Here is a 21,077-nt window from a genome sequence, read left to right as displayed (position 1 = left end):
GCTTGAAATGTAAAGACTGAAATGTATGCCTCTGTTATCTGGGCGGGCTCCCAACTTCAACAACTGAAATGTAAAGACTAAAATGTATGCCTCTGTTATCTGGGCGGGCTCCCAGCTTCAACAACTGAAATATAAAGACTGAAATGTATGCCTCTGTTATCTGGGCGGGCTCCCAACTTCAACGCTTGAAATATAAAGACTGAAATGTATGCCTCTGTTCTATGGGCGGGCTCCCAACTTCAACAACTGAAATGTAAAGACTAAAATGTATGCCTCTGTTATCTGGGCGGGCTCCCAACTTCAACGCTTGAAATATAAAGACTGAAATGTATGCCTCTGTTCTATGGGCGGGCTCCCAACTCCAACAACAACTTTAAAAATAAACGCCATTCCTCTCTTCAGGCGGGCTCCTGACTTCGACCAATAAATCGTCATTATGTTATTCAGGGGGAGGGCTCCTGACTTCAACCAATACTTGAACTATGTGTCTCCGTTCTTCAGGCGGACTCCTGATTTCTAAATTTAATTTTAAATGTCTCTATTCTCCAGGCGGACTCCTGACTTTTGAAATTTAAACTGTATGTCTCTGTTCTTCAGGCGGACTCCTGACATCAAACTTGAAAAGTATGTCTCTGTTCTCCAGGCGAACTCCTGATTGCTAAATTTGAAATGAATGTCTCTATTCTCCAGGCGGGCTCCTGATAACTTGCATTTTATCCTGATTAGTGCTTGTTTTTCCCTCCTGGAGAATTCCTCTTCAACAACTAACTTTTCTCCTCCTGCTCAATCAAAGAAAATTTTGTCAGTTTAAAACGGTGGTTAGTTGATGGCATTCTTGCTGAAAAATCCTTCCACTGCCTTGCTTTGTGTTGACTAATTTCCACGCACTGACCCAGAACCGCTTGACTTTCTGACCAACTTTTAAATTTCCCAACCTCTGGCGACCTAAATGTTTTACACTCCTACTGTTATTTCACTTTTCTGACCTTTTTGTTTGAGCTTTCGCCTTTCCCACGACATTCCCCAATCATTTCACCGATGAAACTTCCGTTAATTCCCTGTATTCCACTTGACATCAAGTTGTTTTTGACATGCTCTGACCACATTGTGCTTTACAATTCTAGAAGATGGTAGTGAACTTTGAAGTCCTTTCTGCTTGCATTGAACAAAACTGGCACTGAAACATCTCAGCTAGATAAAACCCTCAAAAGAAAATGAAATGCCATGATTCTTGAGTTAAGGATAAGAAGAATCCAAAACTAGATGACTGTTTGAAAGGAGAAGGAAAAGAAACTTATCTGAGCGAGACAAACTAGTATCAATGGTCATGACATGAATTTTGGATTAATCAGCCCAATCTGTCCAACCAAACAAACTCTCAATTGTCGTACCTCATTGCCCAGAACTTCCATCACTTGTTTGATTTATCCAGACCTTAACCTTGTTTCCCTGCGGTACCGCGAAACGGTTTCTATCAAACAGACCTTTCTCAGTTTTCCATTTCTTATCTCACCTTCGCCTTGAGGTGCCCGTAAAGGTTTTCACCAACACGACTCTCTCATTTATTATTCTCTCAGCTCCCGTCGCCTTACGGTGCCCGTGAGGGTTTTCACCCATAAGACTCTCTCATTTATTTTTGTTCTTCTTGCTCGAACTAGAGTGTTGCCCCTGTCGTGGGTTATTCCTACCTGTTCATCTTGGCATTTCTCAAAACTGATCATAAGGTCTTTATTTGGACCGTAATGTAGGCTTTTGGATTGAGTTAGAAAGAAAGGTATAAAAGGCTCAAAACAATTCAAATGGGTTCAAATTACAACTTTCGGAATCCCACTTTCATAACAATCACCATTTCTGCCCCAGTTTCTTGCTTGGGGATTTTTGGATTTTTATTTGGTATGACTGAACCTCGGAGTAAGTCTACCTACTTACCCTTTCGGGATCAAGTCAAACGTAGTTCACTTCATAGAGACTACGTTGTTATGTTTCTCTTCTTTCCTTTTTTTTCACTTTTCTTTCTTTTCTTTTTCTTCTTTTCTTTCCTTCTTTTCTTTATGTTCGGCACTTGTGTTCTCCGATAATGCCGCTGATTCCGAAAGAGGTGTATGAAAAATAAGTAAGGCTCGAAGGGGATAACAAGGGATATGAGTGTTTGGATAGCAGAACAAAATGCCTTCATCATTTCAATCTTTACGATATGCCAAATACGAACAGATACATTCAGAAAATAAAGAAATCATACATAATATCTCTTGACCGCATCGGAATTGATGGTCATTTCTACACATTTTCCTTCCACATCTGTCAAATACAATGCTCCATTAGACAACACTCTGGTTACCACAAATGGTCCCTGGCAGTTTGGGGCAAATTTTCCTTTTGCCTCAGCCCAATGAGGCAAGATCCGCCTCAGTACTAATTGCCCGACTTTAAATTTCCTTGGACGTACTTTTTTGTTGTATGCTCTTGCCATTCTTCGTTGGTACAGTTGGCCATGACAAACTGATGCCAATCTTTTCTCATCGATCAAACTCAACTGCTCAAGACAACTTTTTACCCATTCATCATCATCGATCTCAGCCTCTGCAATGATTCACAGAGATGGGATTTCCACTTCTGCGGGTATTACTGCCTCGGTACCGTACACCAATGAGTAAGGAGTCGCCCCTACCGAGGTACGCACGGTGGTGCGATATCCTAACAATGCAAAAGGCAATTTCTCGTGCCATTGTCTAGATCCTTCAACCATCTTCCGGAGTATTTTCTTTATGTTCTTATTAGCCGCTTCAACCGCACCATTTGCCTTGGGACGGTACGGAGTAGAGTGCCTGTGAGCAATCTTAAACTGCTCACATGTCTCCTTCATCAAATGACTATTAAGATTAGCCCTATTATCTGTGATGATTACCTTTGGGATTCCAAACCGACAGATGATATTTGCATACACGAAGTCAACTACAGCCTTCTTGGTCACAGACTTGAATGTCTTCGCTTCCACCCATTTGGTAAAATAATCTATAGCTACCAAGATAAACCTGTGCCCATTTGATGCTGCTGGATCAATTGGCCCAATAACATCCATGCCCCATGCAACAAAAGGCCATGGCGCGGACATCGTATGTAATTCTGATGGTGGAGCATGAATCAAATCTCCATGTATTTGGCATTGATGACACTTATGCACAAAACTGATACAATCTCGCTCCATCGTGAGCCAATAATAACCTGCTCGGAGAATCTTCTTTGCTAGAACATACCCACTCATATGCGGTCCGCAAACTCCGGAATGCACCTCAGTCATGATATTTGTGGCCTGCCGTGCATCTATACATCTCAACAAACTGAGCTCTGGCGTTCTTTTGTACAGTACTCCTCCACTAAGGAAAAACCCACTTGCCAACCGTCGAATTGTTCTTTTCTGATCACCGGTGGCCTGCGTTGGATACACTCCCGCTTTGATGTACTCTTTGATATCATGGAACCACGACTCTCCATCGATTTCCTCTTCTATCACATTGCAGTAAGCATGTTGATCACGGACTTGAATCTGCAATGGATTAACATATGCCTTATCTGGATAGTGCAACATTGACGCCAAAGTAGCCAAAGCGTCAGCAACCTCATTATGAATCCTTGGAATGTGTCTGAATTCTATGGCCTGAATACGCTGGCAAAGCTCATGCAGACACTGTCGATACAGTATAAGCTTCAACTCCCGTGTTTCCCATTCCCCTTGAATCTGGTGTACCAGTAAGTCCGAGTCACCCATGACCAAGACTTCTCGTACACCCATATCCACAGCTAATCTCAATCCCAATATACACGCCTCATATTCTGCCATGTTGTTTGTGCAGTAGAAACGAAGCCAAGCTGTAACGGGGTAATGCTGACCTGTTTCTGAAATAAGTACTGCTCCTATTCCCACACCCTTCATATTTGCAGCCCCATCAAAGAAAAGTTTCCATCCCGACTTCTCAGCCTGTTCTAATTCATCAATGTGTATTACCTCTTCATCAGGGAAATAAATTTTCAAAGGCTCATAATCTTCATCAATGGGGTTCTCAGCCAAGTGATCGGCTAATGCCTGTGCTTTCATGGCAGTCCGTGTCACATAGACAATGTCGAACTCTGTAAGTAAGATCTGCCACTTTGCAAGCCTTCCTGTGGGCATGGGTTTCTGGAAAATATACTTCAACGGGTCCAAGCGAGATATAAGGTAAGTGGTGTAAGATGACAAGTAATGTTTCAATTTCTGTGCCACCTAAGTTAGGGCACAATATGTCCTTTCCAGATGAGTATACTTGACCTCGTAAGATGTGAACTTCTTACTGAGATAGTAGATAGCCTGCTCCTTTCTGCCTGTAACATCATGCTGCCCCAGTACACAGCCGAATGAACTATCCACAACTGTCAGATATAGAATCAAAGGCCTATCTGGTTCTGGTGGGACCAACACGGGTGGGTTTGACAAATACCCCTTTATCTTATCAAAAGCCTCCTGCATTCATCAATCCATTTGACCGCGGCATCTTTCTTTAACAATCTGAAAATTGGTTCACACGTTGCCGTGAGCTGAGCAATGAACCTGCTGATATAGTTCAGTCTTCCCAACAAGCTCATCACCTCGGTTTTGTTTCTTGGAGGTGGAAACTCCTGAATAGCTTTGATCTTTGACGGGTCTAATTTAATACCCCTCCGGCTAACTATAAATCCCAACAACTTCCCAGATGGCACCCCGAAAGCACATTTCGCAGGATTGAGCTTAAGATTGTACCTGAGAAGCCTTTGAAAGAATTTTCTCAAATCTCTGACATGGTCAGATTGCTGTCTAGACTTCACGATCACATCATCCACGTATACCTCGATTTCTTTATGTATCATATCATGGAAGATAGTTGTCATGGCCCTCATATAAGTTGCCCCAGCATTTTTCAAACCAAACGGCATGACCCGATAACAATACGTTCCCCACGGCGTGATGAATGCCGTCTTTTCTGCATCTTCCTTATCCATTAGAATCTGATGATAACCCGCATAACAATCCACAAAAGAGCCAATATCATGTTTGGCACAATTGTCGATCAGTATATGGATGTTGGGCAGTGGGAAATTATCTTTTGGGCTTGCCTTGTTAAGGACTCGATAATCGACGCACACCCTGGTCTTGCCATCTTTCTTTGGCACAGGCATGACATTGGCTAACCAAGTGGGGTACCGTGTAACCTGAATGACCCTTGCCTCAAACTGCTTGGTGATTTCTTCTTTGATCTTCACACTTATGTCTGTTTTGAACTTTCTCAACTTCTGCTTGACAGGGAGGAGTGCTGGATCAGTGGGCAATTTATGAACCACCAAATCGGTGCTTAGACCCGGCATATCATCATATGACCATGCAAAAACGTCTTTGTACTCATGCAATACTTTAATTATCTCCTCCTTGAGTTGTGGCTCCAAATGAACACTTATTTTAGTTTCCCGTACATTGTCTTGGTCCCCTAGATTAACTGCTTCTGTGTCATTTAGGTTAGGTTTGGGTTTTTCTTCAAAGTGACTTAATTCTTTACTAATTTCCTCATAAGCTTCATCATTATTACAATCCACCCCATCATCACACTCGATCTCTTGTATTATTACTTCTGAACTAGATTGGCTTTTAAAACTGGGCCGAAGATTCCTCATGCATGTCATGACATTGATATCAGCATAAAAAGAACTGTACAAAGAAAAGAAAAGAAAATGGAAAGAGAATTAGGGACGAAGAAAATTGCATTTCATTAAACGTAAAGACAACAAGGTTTTAACTCATCCAAACGGACGGAACATAACAACTGGATTACAAACCCTGGAATAATCCAGGTGACAAAAAGGAAAACAAAACCCACTACCACGACTCCCTCCGAACTGAAAGAGGAGTAGCTTCCCAATTGTTGATGTTAGCACGTGGTCTGATGTACTGTATGTCTGCTCTGCTTGACCCTTCCCCGGCCTCAATCATGTTTACTTCAGCAAATACTTTCTCAAACACCTTATCCAAATTCCCATCCGCCTCAATTAACGAACCTGACATCTTTGCCAATGATTGTTTCTTAATACTCGGTCTGACGAAGGACCTAGACAATCGAGGAATTGGTTTAGGGAGCACCCAAGCTTTCTTCTTCAATTTACGGGCCTTTCTGACATCTGCCGCTGTTGGTTTGAAACCTAACCCGAAGGTGTCCAGATTTTTGGGCAAAGGCACAGGTTGAGTAATGCCCTGCAGTTCAACCCCCAAACCCTTCCCGGGCACGAACCCGTTATTCAACATTTCTGACACTACCATGACAGCCGCAGCTGACACCCTAGGACATGGCATGCTTTTACCCTCAGGCACCCTGCTCACCGAAACCGTGTCGAGGATCTGATACACCCATGGCCCCTTATCATCTTCGGTCTCTATAAAGGGTACAATGGCATCATTCATGGCGCATGTGGGATCTTCCCCATGTAACACAATTTCTTGTCTGTCCCACTCGAATTTGATCATTTGGTGCAGTGTGGAGGGCACGGCTTTTGCCGCATGAATCCACGGTCGACCCAACAAAAGATTATAGGATACTGCAGCATCCAACACCTGAAATTCCATCGTGAACTCGACTGGGCCAATAGTCAATTCGAGTACAATATCTCCTACCGTGTTTGTTCCCCCTCCATCGAACCCTCGAACACAAATGCTATTTTTGCGGATTTTATCCTTATCAATCTTTAACTTGTTCAATGTGGATAACGTGCAAATATTAGCGCTCAACCCGTTATCGATTAGTGCCCGAGTAACCATTGAATCTTCACATTTGACCATCAAATAGAGAGCCTTGTTGTGTTCTGTGCCTTCCATAGGCAATTCATCATCAGAAAACGCTATCCTGTTCACTTCAAAGATCTTGTTGGCAATTGTCTCTAAATGGTTTACTGAAATTTTGTCAGGCACATGAGCCTCATTCAATATCTTCATTAAAGCTCAGCAATGCTCATCAGAATGAATTAATAATGACAACAACGAGATTTAGGCTGGTGTTTTTCTCAGTTGCTCAACAATGGAATAATCTTGTCCTTTCATCTTTTTCAGAAACTCTTCTGCCTCTTCTTCCGTTACACCACTTTTAACTGGCACAGGATTGTCTTTTGCGCCCTTAGCTTTTCTCAACTCTTCGGGGGCGAAACAACGTCCCGACCGGGTCAGTCCCTGTGCTTCACAACTTTCTTCCTCAATTTCCTTTCCTTTGTATGTCACCACTACCTTGTCATATTTCCAGGGTACGGCTTTGCTATAAACCATGGGTAACTGGACTACCAGTTTTATGACAACCGGTTCTACATAGATTCTCTTCACAACCACCACGGGCGCGGATACTGACCTTGGTACCACTATCTTGACTGGCTCCTGCTTTTTCTTGGCCGCAAACGGTTCCTTTCCCATTACTAGCACTAGCTTGTCTTTTATTGCTTTCAACTGAACCATTGGCCTTGCACTCACTGTCTTTTCTTTGGTTTCCGTAGAACGAATCACCATAACCACCTGCGAAGGTTTCTTAGGCTCTGCCCCCTTATGTATCAGTTCGATCATGTTGGCCTCATAATGCGCTGGTAACGGATTTTGATTGATGTTCGGGGCCTCTGGAGCCTGTACCTCAATACGGCGATTATCAATGAGCTCTTGGATTGCGTTTTTTAACTTCCAACATTTTTCAGTATCGTGCCCCGACATCCCTGAGCAATACTCGCAGCTAACAGAGTGGTCCAGGTTTCTGGGAAGAGGATTTGGTGCTTTGGATTCAACTGGGGTCAGCATCCCCAACTGTTTCAATCTGTGGAAAAGAGAAGTGTAAGATTCTCCCAGCGGAGTAAATGTTTTTTTGTTTGGGGCCTTCTCATTTCTAAAAGCTTGGTTTGGGCGGAAGCTGGTTCCTGGTATGTTAGCCCTGGGAGGTGGATAGGTGTTTTGTGGGTGTGGCTGTGTATTTTGGGGACTTGGTGTACGCCATTGCGAGTGCACTGGGGGTTGAGTGTAGGTCTGGGCGTGGTGAATAGAAAAGTGTGGTTCTGGTGGTGGATAATAGTGTTGCGGTGGACCATATGGGGTATATTGATAGTTTGGGTGATGGGGTCTGGGTTGGTTGTAGTAGAGTGGACGGTTATTGTGCCTGGACCAAACATTAGCTTCAACTGCAGCAACTTCTTCTTTCTTCTTCTTCCCCAGCACACCACCAGTACCGCTTTGGATGGCCTGGGTGGTTGCTTTCAACGCCGAGTAGCTCAAGATCTTGTTAGATTTCAATCCTTCTTCAATCATGGCTCCCATCTTTACCACTTCATTAAACGACTTCCCGACAGATGTCACTAGATGACCAAAATAGGTAGGTTCCAATGTTTGCAAGAAGTAATCTACCATCCCACTCTCCCGCATGGGAGGATCAACCCTTGCAACTTGTTCCCTCCAGCGGAAACCAAACTCTCTAAAACTTTCCCCAGGCTTCTTTTCTAGTTTCAACAATGACAGACGATCAGGGACTATTTCGAGGTTATATTGAAAATGGCCGATGAATGCCTGGGACAAATCATCCCATGTATACCATCGGCCGGGGTCTTGCCTCGTGTACCATTCTAGCGCTGACCCGCTCAGGCTTTGCCCGAAATATGCTATCAACAACTCATCTTTTCCCCCAGCCCCTCTCATTTTGCTACAGAAACCACGCAGATGGGCTACTGGGTCACCGTGCCCCTCATATAAGTCAAACTTCGGCATTTTAAACCCCGCAGGCAACTGTACATCAGGAAAAGGGCACAAATCTTTGTATGCGACACTAACTTGGTTTCCTAAACCATGCATATTCCTGAAGGATTGCTCCAGGCTTTTGACTTTACGAATCACCTCCTCTTGTTCTGCATTCTTAACCGGTTTCTCAACTTCTCCCGGGATTTCAAAATGGGGAGAGGAGGTATATGGCTCAGGCGCTTTGAAAGTGGGTTCAGGAGGGTAATATTGGGTATCGTAAGCTTGGAATAGCGGCTCACTGGATGATCTATGTAGTGGAGCTGGGGGAGGTGCCACAAAGACGGGAACCATGGTTGGTGGAGGGTTTTGTTTGGAGGGTGGAGCTGGGGGAGCGTATGACGTGGTACCATAACCCTGGGCCTGATAAGGGAAAGCTGAAGATGCGTGGGGAGTGATAGGCTCCTGAGCTTGAGCCAAGGGTGGGATGTAAGATGGGTTGGCAGGATATAGTGGTGTTGGGTGTCCCTGCGACCATGCCTGATGCATTTCAGCCATTTGTGCTTTTAATTTCCTCATCTCTTCTTTCATAGCACCCACATCTGTTACCTCAACCTCATTCGAAGGGTCTACGATGCTGATTTCCGAATCCTGCCCTGTCATTTTTACTTGATCTTTCGACCGGGTGTTGTATGGATGAGTTGCCAGAATTGCCAATCAATTAACCACCTGCGTGGTATCACATATTTAGACAACCACTTTGTTAGCGATTAGGTCTTAACAGATTTAACAACCACACGTTGGCATGAATGCACTTATACAGTTATTCCTTTCTATTATGCGTTTTCCCGATTGCATGCGTCATCCCGGCATTTCATTCCTTGTTTCATTATTCTTCTCCTCGCCTTATCCCTCTCTTGTGCTTTTCTTTTCTCTCCCTTGTTTTTCCGCTCTTTTCTTTCTTTCTATTTTTCTTGGTTTTCCTTATATTTTCCTTTTCATTCTTTTTGTTTTCTTTTCGGTTATGGTTGAATCTTATGGAGATTGCCTACGTATCGTGACCCCGCACGAATCAAACCAAGCGTAGTTCATGAAGATAAATGTAAAAATAAGGGTGGAAATAAAATGCTCAACTTTCATTAATAAACAGACTCTTACAAACTCGACATCTTTTGTTTTGGAAAGAAACTAACAAACGCAATCTGAAAGCAAACAAAAACTCTAAGCTTGCAAATATACTCAATCCAGAAAGATAACGGACGTACAAAAGACTGACTCAAAATGGTAGACAATCACAGACACGGACTATGCATATTCTAATGCTTCAAACTTAGGTATCCGCGGGGCGTCGTTCGGCCTCGCCGCGGGTCTAGGATCCAAATCCCTTTCAAGCTGCTCTAACTCATTCATGGTTCGCTTCACATAGATCATCACTGCTGAGATAAAAGTAGTACGGGTCATGTCTTCACAAACCCGGCATCTCCTGACAATAGCATGAGCAATGGCTCTAATCCTGTCTTTTGTTTGCTTCTTTTCTATGAGCAAACGTCTTATCTGATCGCTGCACGTCTTTAAAGCTCGGGAGTCTTGCAAGTGCTGGTCTTGCAGCTGTTGCACTTCTGCCTCCATTTGGGCTAACAAGTTATAACAATGTCCGCTTTCAGTTTCGAAGTCTCTAGCCTGCCTAACCGCTCTACCTTCAAGGGCAACTACTTTTCTCTTTAAATTGGCAACAATTTTCTCATGGTCCCTTTTCAACTGATTCAAGTATTGGCGATGCTCTTCGGTTCTTGTCGCCCACTGTGCTTTAAGTTCTGCCATGACATTTTCAGCTTTTCCTAGCTCATCCCGCCATTCTCTGACTTCGCTTTCCAATCTTTTTACCAATTGTTCATCGGATCGGCTCCTCGGTTGCTTATCGATGGTTATCTTCAACTGTCGGACTTGGGCCTTAAGAGCGTCATTTTCTCTGGCTAGTCTATTCTTTTCACCTTGATCCTCGGCAACCTGTACACTGTTCTCGAATTTCAGACTCTCGACTTGTTGCTTTAATTTACCAATCTCAACTCGATAGCTTTCTTCCTTTGCTAACCAATCCCATGCTCTTGGGACGACTTGGCAAAATCTTCGAGATGAGGTCTTTTATCCGGTCTCCCATATGCCACGTCACCTCTGAACCATTCGTGATACCCTGGGGCAATTTCCCCTCTGACCCTATCGGACACACAAGTGTTTTCCATCAAATATTGACACTCACTCCAAATTTGACGAACCTCTTCCTCGGGGAATCGACCGTCAGGACTAATTTCGACCACTTGGGTACTCAAATCTTCATCTCTTGGTATTACTTGATATCTACCGAGTTGCCTCAGAACCCGATACGGTGCATAAGGTTGTATGCTTTTGAGTCCCATTAACAAAAAATGCGGTCGGGCTGCTGGCATATATATGACTTCCTCGACAGACAACCATCCAAGCACCCACTGTATCTGGCTAGCCTCGAGGTTCCGAAATAATAATGCCCAAGCCGTGACTCCTTCAGGTAGACCATCCCCTTTGATTCTCGTACAAAATTCCCCTATACAAGTTTTCTCATCCGATCCATAACTCAATAACTGAGAGCGCGGGCACAAATGCTCAATCATCCACATTTGTAACAATAAGTTACATCCCTCAAAAAATTTGCCCCCAGCTTTGCACGCAGTGAGAGCTCTGAAGATATCAGCTACAATCATAGGTGCTAAAGTGCTTTTCCCCATGGTTTGCAAAGTACTGACGACGCCTGCTACTTTCAAATCAATATTACCATCTTTCCTTGGGAATATTACGAGACCCAAAAAAGCTACCATAAATGCCACTCGCCTGTGTTCCTCCCATTTTTGTTGGCTATTTCTGCTGCAAAGCTTAAAGTCTGGATTATTGAACCCGCCCACATGGCCATATCTATCATACACGAAGCGGAAACTGCAGAAACCCTTTGCAAAATCTGAGTGATGAACTGTCCGGGGTACTTTCAAGGAATCCAGGAATCGATGTATGGTAATGGCCCTAGGAGCAATCAAGTATTTGAATCTCAATGGAGATTGGTCACTTCCAATGTACCCCGCTATTTCCTCTATTGTTGGGGTGAGTTCAAAGTCTGAAAAATGAAACACATTATGTGCCAAATCCCAATGGGCGACCAATGCCCTGATGATATCCCCCCGAGGCTAAATGTCTAATAAATCCGGAAGGTCTTTCAAATATTTTCTCACTTCGTCTTGCCCTTCTTTGCCCAAATCATTCCACCACAATTGCAGCTCAAAAGGGATTTTGGTCATTATTGAAAAGGCTCATTTATTGTCGTGCTCATCCTGCACATTTATTAAAGCGTTTAAGCAAAAGAAAACTTTTATTTAACTCCAAAAACTACTATCTATATTATCGACTCAAAATTAACCCTATATTTCAAATGAAGAACTCAATTCTTAATTCTAATATTTTTAGATAAAAGACCCGATATTGCGATACGGCCTTCCTGCGCCTCAGGGGCGAAAATTTTAAGGCTGTGAGGGTCAAAAATCAAAATACGACCAAAGGTGGTTGTTTATGCAAAGTCAGCCTTCCGGCGTCCCCTTCGGGAACATTCGGCTATGTCTTCATAAAACAGCGTCACCCGACTTCTTAGAAATTTGACATATATATTTTGCTATTAATTTTTTTTTTTTGTAAAAGGGGAAGTTGGACATCACCCGACTTATTTATGACAAAATTAAAAATCTTGACATGTTTTTTTTTGTTTGTTTTTTTTAATTTGTTTTTGGCTTTTTTTTAGCAAAAGGGGGGGTTGGACCCGATGAGGGTTGCCTACGTATCTCACATACGGTGAGAATCAAACCCGCGTAGTTCGGGCAAATTAACTGAACTATTTTAAAACATGACTCTTTTCCATTTTTATTTTTTCCTGGCAAGACAATCTATATTCCTTTTCTATTTTTGAAAAAGACAAAATAATGATTTTTTTTCATTTTCAACAAACAATAAAACAATCTATTTTTCCAAAAAAAATAAAAGACTCTTTTTTTCTATATTTTTTAGTAAGACAAAATAAAATATTTTCCTCTTTTTTTTTCAAAATTTCGGCAGAGTTTCGCCAGTAATTGGTCATTGGTTTTTTTTCTAAAATAATCAATTAACTCCCTAACTGATATATTCTTTTTCCCTTTTTTTCCTTCAATTTTCCAACATTCCCGAGATTCAGAAACCGGTCAACATGCAAGTTCGAAACAAATATATGTACAGAGCAAGTAGGATGCATCAGAATGGTCTTTTCATTTCAGGTTGCTAGTCCTAGACGGACCCAACCCCTGTGTTGAGTCCCCTAAGTCAAATGCAACGTGATGCAAATAAGCGTTCCTACTAGGGATCCGACATGAAGTCACGTTATTCTATATTCAAAACCTGGGTCAGTGTACTAGACTGTGTACCCGAGCGGACAACTCGAGTCGAGGAGGGGGCAACTTACCGGGAACCAAAAGGCCATCCGGCTTCGTAACTTGTCCGACCTCTTTCTTATTTCAGGGTATAACACTAACAGAATAAGGAGTCTCAACCAGTAAGCACATCCCCGGAGGTGAAGAGAGAAGAGTTCGGCACAATTTATATATACAGTCAAATAATATCAAAGCGGTAAAAGCAGCATTTAGCACATTAGGCTCAAACATGTAAAAATCAGATAAAGCCAAATATAACAATTTATCTAAGCTCGAATCTCTAACCCCGAACCAGTGGTTCTGGGTTACCATAAAAATCCCCAGCAGAGTCGCCAGAGCTGTCACACCTCCTTTTTCCGCCCCGCGAGGCTACAAGGAGTTTTTTTCCAATTAAAGGACAGTCGAAACGGGATTTGTTTATTTATTTCAGAGTCGCCACTTGGGAGATTTAGGGTGTCCCAAGTCACCAATTTTAATCCCGAATCGAGGAAAAGAATGACTCTGTATTGCAGTCCGAGAACCAGAAATCTGGATAAGGAATTCTGTTAACCCGGGAGAAGGTGTTAGGCATTCCCGAGTTCCGTGGTTCTAGCACGGTCGCTCAACTGTTATATTTGGCTTGACTATATTATAAACTTATGTGCAAATTTAACTTTTAAAAATCGCTTTTATCATTATTTATTTTATATAAAATTGCAACGTCGTGAAAACGCATCTCGAGCCACGCCACAACCAGTGCATGCGTGATTTGTTGATGCATTTTGACTTCGTCAAGATCGTGATTTGGGTTACATAAATGTACACCCGTATTCAAGAAAATAACCTTATTAAATATGCGCCAAAATACTACGCGTTATGATATTATTAGGTAAGACCGTGAATTTTACTAAATCGCCCATCTTGAAATCTAGGTATTTTCTTATATAAAAAAATAAATAAATAAGATTGGAGGACTGCAATTTTTTGTATTATTTATATTTATTTATTTGTTAGCGAGATCCTCCCTTATTTTATGAATACCCTTTAATGACTACATCTTTATTATTACTAAGTTTGTCCATAATTATGAAGTCAATCTCTATATACTTAAAAATAACATATTAATTACTAATTCAAAACAAATATTAATGGAAAGTAATATTACTAAAATGATAATTACGAACAACATGGAATCGCCCAAAAAGTAAAAAAAACTAATTATCCCATAGTTGGATTAAAACATATTGTTAGTATGACTTAAGCTTATTGAAATTAATTATTTACAAATACTGAAAATTAAAAAAAAAACTTGATTACTAAACCATATTTCTAAAAGTTAAACAATTTAAACTTAACTAACTTTGTTTTAATTCACATCATGTCCTAATACTTGATTTGCAAATTAATTCATGTTTTAACTGAAATTAACTACATGATTCCGGTTAACTTAATGTTGACAAAAACCTTATGAATAAGGAATTAATCAATTTTTGCCAAACGGATTCAATAACGCCATTTTTTACGTTATTTCTTCTATTTTGATTATTAAACAGTTTTAATTAGTAATCCGTCTTGAATATATTTCCTAATAATTCGGTTAAGGCGTTATTTAATATATCGCTATAACATGTCTAATTATGCCAAATGACAGTGATTGACAGAATAATAATACATGAATAATCTAAATACAATACAAAAAAAAAATTAAAACTAAATTAAAAATTTAATATTCCGTTCTTTATTTCAGCTTACAAAATGCCAAAATTATAGTTGTGTACCTGGTATTGCCAATATAAGAAGAAGAAAGTCAGCCACGCAGTAATAACAATATAGCACAACAACAAAAGTCCAATAGCAGTAACAACCCAGGAACAGAGTTTGCAAACCGGTGGAGTATTAATCTTAAAACAAAAGCTTCAAGCTTTGATGAAAAACAATTAATTCTGATTTCAAACAATGAAAGAAAGCAAAAGATTTTTTTTTTTAGTTTTTTTTTTGAAAGTTTAAATATTTTTTCGGAATTTTCTCTCTCTAAATGCTCAGCCTTTTTTTTCTCTCTCTCTCTCTTATTTTCTTTCTGTTCAGATTCGTTCTTTCTCTTCTGTATTCTCTCGTATCTGTGTATGTTTTTCTGTCTATCTCTCTTCTTTTTATTTTCTAAAACTAAATTATAAAAATACTTAAATTATTATTAAGAACTAAATTAAGTTATAAAATCGCAAATTAACTCCCAATAACAATTAACGCGCAATTAAGTAATAATTAAGCATAAAATTGTTCATTTGGACATTAAATGCTAAAAATGCAAAAGATGCCTATTTTTTTGTAATTTTAATTTTTGTAAAACTAATTTAATTATTAACAATTATAGAATTGAATCCTACATGCACATGCAAAATGCGACATATTTTTATATTTTTTATTAATTTAGCAAATAAGCAAACACAAACAAATACAAATAATTATCCAAAAATATCACAAAAATACTCAAAATTGCACACCAAGGAAAATTATTTTATTTTGCATTTTTTTTGGGAGTATTTCTCATATAGGGCAAAAATCACGTGCTTACAATGGCGCCTATTATCGGAGCTAGTATAGTAATCTAATATAATGTAATTAGGTCCTAAGTAGGTAGTCACGACTAAATTCGTGACATTCTATCCCCCTTCTGTCCTTTCTTCTGCATTACTGATCAAAATCTGGACACTAGGGTGTGAGGAAAGTGTAATCTGCCCATGTAGCCTCATCCTTGGAAAGGATTTCCCACTGAACTAGGACTTGGGTAGAAGCTTTGTTGCCTTTCTTCACAATTCGGCGGTCTAAGATGGCTACTGGTTCAGTCAAGAACTGACCATCATCAGTGCAAATTGGTGGTTCCTTTGATTGTTGCACATGATTTCCCATTGCCTTCTTTAACTGAGATACATGGAAAATGGGGTGAATTTTTGATCCCAATGGAGGCTTGATCTCATAAGCGACCATGCCAATTCTGCGGAGCACTTCAAAAGACCCATAAAATTTAGCCACCAAGTTCAAATTCCGGCAGATTACAACTGATGTTTGCCGATAGGGTTGTAGTTTCAAGAACACCGTGTCTCCAACTTCGAAATTCCTATCACTTCTCTTAGAATCAGCGTATTGCTTCATCCTATTTTGTGCCTTGGTCAGATTGTCCATGAGAATCTTGTTGAGTAACTATCTTTCTCTCAAGATTTGGTCTACTGACTCCAGTCGGGTCTGCTACTAGCTCAAAAGAGGGTTGACGAGGGTCGAAGCCGTAAAAAGCCTTAAATGGTGTCATTCCTATTGCCGACTAATAGTTCGTGTTGTACAAAAATTCTGCCATGGGAAGCCACTTGCTCCAATCACGTGGTTTGTGGCATGTCATGCACCTCAATTATGATTCCACACATTGATTTAACCTCTCTGATTGGCCATCGGTTTGTGGATGATATGCTGAGCTCAAACGTTCTTCCACTTGTATCCCCTTGAGAAGCTCCTTCCAAAAGAATCTAGTAAAGATGGGATCTCTATCTGAAAGGACAGAGCTTGGAATCCCATGTAATTTACAAAAGTTGTCTAGGAATAACAAAGCTATTTGTGCTGCATCACAAGGATGAATTAGGGAAAATAGATGAGCATACTTAGTGTACCTGTGTATGACCACTAAGATTGAGTCCTTCCCGTGTAACATTAGGTAGGCCTTCGATGAAGTCCACAGTGAGGTGTTCCCAAGCCTTCGAGGGTATTAGTAGTGGCTGTAAAATCCCTGGATAAGGCACATGTTCCCCCTTGTTTCTTTGGCATATCATACAATTTTGTATCACTTCCTTTACGTCCTTCCCTAGAGTAGGTCAAAAGAAAAATGAGCTTTACCCTTTTTTGCATTACTGTAATACCAGAATGCCTTCCCCATGGTATAGCGTGCAATTGCTTAATGATGGACTTTCTTAATCCTTTGCTGCTGCCCACCCAAATTAAACTATTGAACCTGATGATCCCTTTTTGCAATAATGTATTTGGAATTGCGCTTGCATCTAATCTAAGTTGTTTAATGATGTCCTAGGCTTCAACATCTTCACAATAACTTTCCAGCACCTCTTATACCCATTTGGGCTGCACTAAAGTAAGACCATTACATTCCTCCATAAACTCTTATTTTCTCGACAGGGCATCAACCACTACATTATCTACTCCGTTCCTGTAATGGATCTCATAATTCAAGCCCATTAGTTTGGAAATCCCTTTATGCTGTAATGTTGAGGTTATTTATTAATCCTTTAGAAACTTCAAGCTGGAATGGTCCGTCCTAATGATAAAATGATTGGGTTGGAGATAATGCCTCCACTTCTCAACAACAACCAATAGGGCCAACAACTCTTTTTCGTATGGTGAGTGACCCAAATGTCTTGGACTAAGCCCTTGACTGATGAATGCAATTACTTTATGGTTCTGCATTAGTACTGCTCATAATCCTGTACCACTCCATCTCAACAACAAAAGGAATTGTGTAATCTGGTAGTGCTAAAACTGGGGCATGCACCATTGCATTCTTCAATTCCTCAAATACAACAGTAGCACTTTCATTCCATGAAAAAACTCCTTTTTTGGGTAAATCTGTTAAAGGTTTACTGATAGCTATAAAGTTTTTAATAAACTTGCGATAATACCCGGTTAGTCCAAGAAAACCCCTCAACCCCTTTAATATTAACTGGACAAGGCCAATTAATCATTGCCTCGATCTGTGTTGGATCAGTACTCACACCTTGGTTCGAAATGATATGGCCCAAATATTCAATCTAATCCTCCCCAAAACTGCATTTGGATTGCTTTGCAAACAACTGGTTCTCTTTAAGAACGTCAAACACTACTCTCAAGTGTTTAACATGATCCTCCAGGGTCACATTGTAGATGAGGATGTCGTCAAAAAATACTAGGACAAATTTCCTGAGATAGGTATTGAAAACCTTGTGCATGAGTGCTTGAAAGGTTGCCGATGCGTTGGTTAATTCGAAAGGCATTAATCGAAATTTCCAAAGGCCATGATGAGTTTTGAATGCCTTTTTGTATTCATCCCTTTGTTTCATATGAATCTGATGATACTCCGAGCGTAGATCTATTTTTGAGAAAAATTGAGCTCCATGTAGTTTATCAAGCAGATCCTCAACCACTGGAATAGGGTATTTGTTCTTCACCGTTATGTCATTTAACCTTCGATAGTCCACACAAAATCTCCAAGTTGGATCCTTCTTTTTAACAAGGATGACTGGTGATGCAAAAGGAGATGTACTGGTTATCACAATTTGGGTTTCAAGCATTTCCCTTACCATTCTCTCAATCGTATTTTTCTGCTCATAAGAGTAACTATAAGGTCGTTGGTTTACTGGCTTGGAGCTAGGCAGCCATTCGATGGCATGATCACATCCTCTGTTTGGATGAAGTTCTTTTGGATCTTGAAAAATCTCAGCAAATTGTTCTATGAGTTTTTGAACTGGACCCGAACTTAGTTGTTGCTCATGTCCTCCATCCAAGCTTAACAAATGGGCTGACAAGCAGCCATGGCCCATTCGTAGTAACTTGGCAATAGACCTCACATCCCCCTCAGCCAATATACCTTTAGTGTCATTACCCATTATAGTAATGAGTCTTTGATCCTTACAAAATGAGATACTATGGGGTCGTGTATACAGCATGATTGGTGTCATAGAATCCACATCCATACCCAGTATGATGTCACTCCCCATGCCTTAAGTAGTACCATGTTAAAGGTTAAAGACTCGGTGTCCATGGTCTAAGAAAATTCTGGACAATTATAGTTGCAAGGAATCAATTGCCCGTTTGCCACCCTCACCTTCATAACCTTGTGAAGTGGTTCTATCATTAACCCAAATTGCTTCACAATCTTGGGGTTAACGAAACTATGGGTAGTCCCTCTATTAATTAGTATGGACACCTTATGCTTCTTGACCCACCCTTGAATTCAAATTGTGGTGGGTGTATGTGACAAACCCATTAGCATAGCCAATGTCACCTCACCTTCTTTCTTTGTTTCACCTAAAGCCTTTTCGAAACCCTCTTCTTCCTCCTTGGCTTCTAGAGGAGACTCAATTCCCTCTATGGCGTTTAAGGCTCGTGGTTTGCTCTAATGTCTAAGGAAATAGTGATCATGACATTTGTAACACAATTTGCGTTCTCACAAAGACTAGATGGTGGGGTTCTTTTGGGCTAACTGCTTTGCATGGACATTGGTGGGATTGGGCTTGGAATTTATAAAGGTTGGCCATTGACTAGTAGGAAGAAATTGGAGCCTTGGGCTAGAAGAATAATAACTAGGCTTTTGAAAAGGCTTTGGGGTTGTGGGTTTTGGCATGTGCATTCAAGGATTGTTCGTACAACTTGGCTGTAGCATAAGCAGTTAAGAGTGTTTGGGGCTTGGCCACCTTAACCATTGGACCTAAATCTGTTGTTAGCCCACTAATAAAACAAGTAATGAAGTAGGCCTTGTCTAAATGTGGCCTAGCTAACAGAGTTGGTCCCCTAAGCTCCTCAAAACGACATTGATAACTAGTAGCATTTGTTACTTGTTGAAGCCTATTGAATTCAATGACAATATCCAAGGGTTGGGCCTGACCATATCTTAGGCAAATGTCCGAGCAGAATTGAGCCTAAGAGACTTTTCCTCCGTTATCGATCAAATATGAATCACACCAATGGTCAATCTAGTCTTTAATATTGATGGCCCCATAAGTCATTTTCTCCTCCTCTAGAACCTTGTATAATACAAAAAAATTATCACACCTTCTAATCTGTGATGACCCAAAAGGTCATCACTCATTTTGAAAGTAAAGTCAGTATTCCGAGGTCTTAAAAACCTCTCTTTGTCTCACTTCGATTTGCGGGCGCAGTAAAATATGAAAATTAGCTTTTAAAATTAAATAAAGTTTACTTTGGTCAACATTCTTGGTAAACGGATCCGGACTCGCGATCAAACGGTCTCTAGGTTCCGTTGTAAAATTTGGGACTTGGGCGTATGCCCGGAATAGAATTCCGAGGTCCCAAGCCCGAGAAATGAATTTTTAAAGAAAATTATTTTTTTAGAAAATATAAAGGTTTTTAGAAGTGAATTGATGCATTTTCTTGATGGTATCGGGCCCATATCTTGGTTCCAAAGCTAAGTACAAGTTTGAAATAATAATTAAGATGAATCTGTAAAATTTAGTAAAGATCGGAGTTGGTTTGATATAAAACGGACCTATAGTTGAGAAAATAGTAATTTTACTGTTCTTGAGTGATTTCATGAATTTGAGGTTAATTCATAGTTGTGGATGTTATTTTGGCGATTTGATCGCGCGAGCAAGTCCGTATGATATTTTTAGGTTAGGGTGCATGTTTGGTTTGGACCCCCGAGGGCTCGGGTAAGTTTTTAATAGGCCACAGAGTGTAATTGGACTTAGAAAAGGTTGCTGGTATCTGATATTTTTACTCAGGCCTCTAATCTCGCAATGGCGAGATCAGGCTTCGCAATTGCGAAGTTCTCAGGCATGGGTATTGCGACCCAGGTGTCGCAAATGCGATCCTAGCCTGGGCAGGCTTTGGTCGCAAATGCGACCATTTCTCGCAATTGCGAAGGTGACCGGATTTTCCCTTGGTCGCAAATGCGACAGATTCTTTGCATTTTCGAAGACAATAGGTCCTGAAGGGGTTCGCAGTTGCGAAACCTGGTCGCAATTGCGACATCTGCGACCAGTAAATTAGGACTTAGACACATTTTTCTTCATTTTTCAAACTCTCTCAAACCCTAAGCTCTCTTGGGCGATTTTATAAAGAATAGTTCTTCTCCAAATCAGTTGTAAGTTGTTTCTAGCTCATTTTGTTTAATC

At 40.7% G+C, this 21,077-nt stretch overlaps 1 protein-coding gene across 1 annotated transcript; it reads right to left on the bottom strand.

The window, feature by feature from the left end:
* Window positions 1–15,903: 15,903 nt before the first annotated feature.
* On the bottom strand, window positions 15,904–16,374 carry LOC142164663 (uncharacterized). The gene has a single exon (XM_075222919.1). The coding sequence runs from the start codon at window positions 16,372–16,374 to the stop codon at window positions 15,904–15,906; it is 471 nt and encodes a 156-aa protein (XP_075079020.1).
* Window positions 16,375–21,077: the final 4,703 nt, after the last annotated feature.

Source organism: Nicotiana tabacum, chromosome 1 (genome assembly GCF_000715075.1).
Source record: "Nicotiana tabacum cultivar K326 chromosome 1, ASM71507v2, whole genome shotgun sequence".
Taxonomy (NCBI): Eukaryota; Viridiplantae; Streptophyta; class Magnoliopsida; order Solanales; family Solanaceae; genus Nicotiana; species Nicotiana tabacum.
Note: the sequence above shows the minus strand (reverse complement) of the source record. Positions and strands in the feature narration are given on the sequence as shown.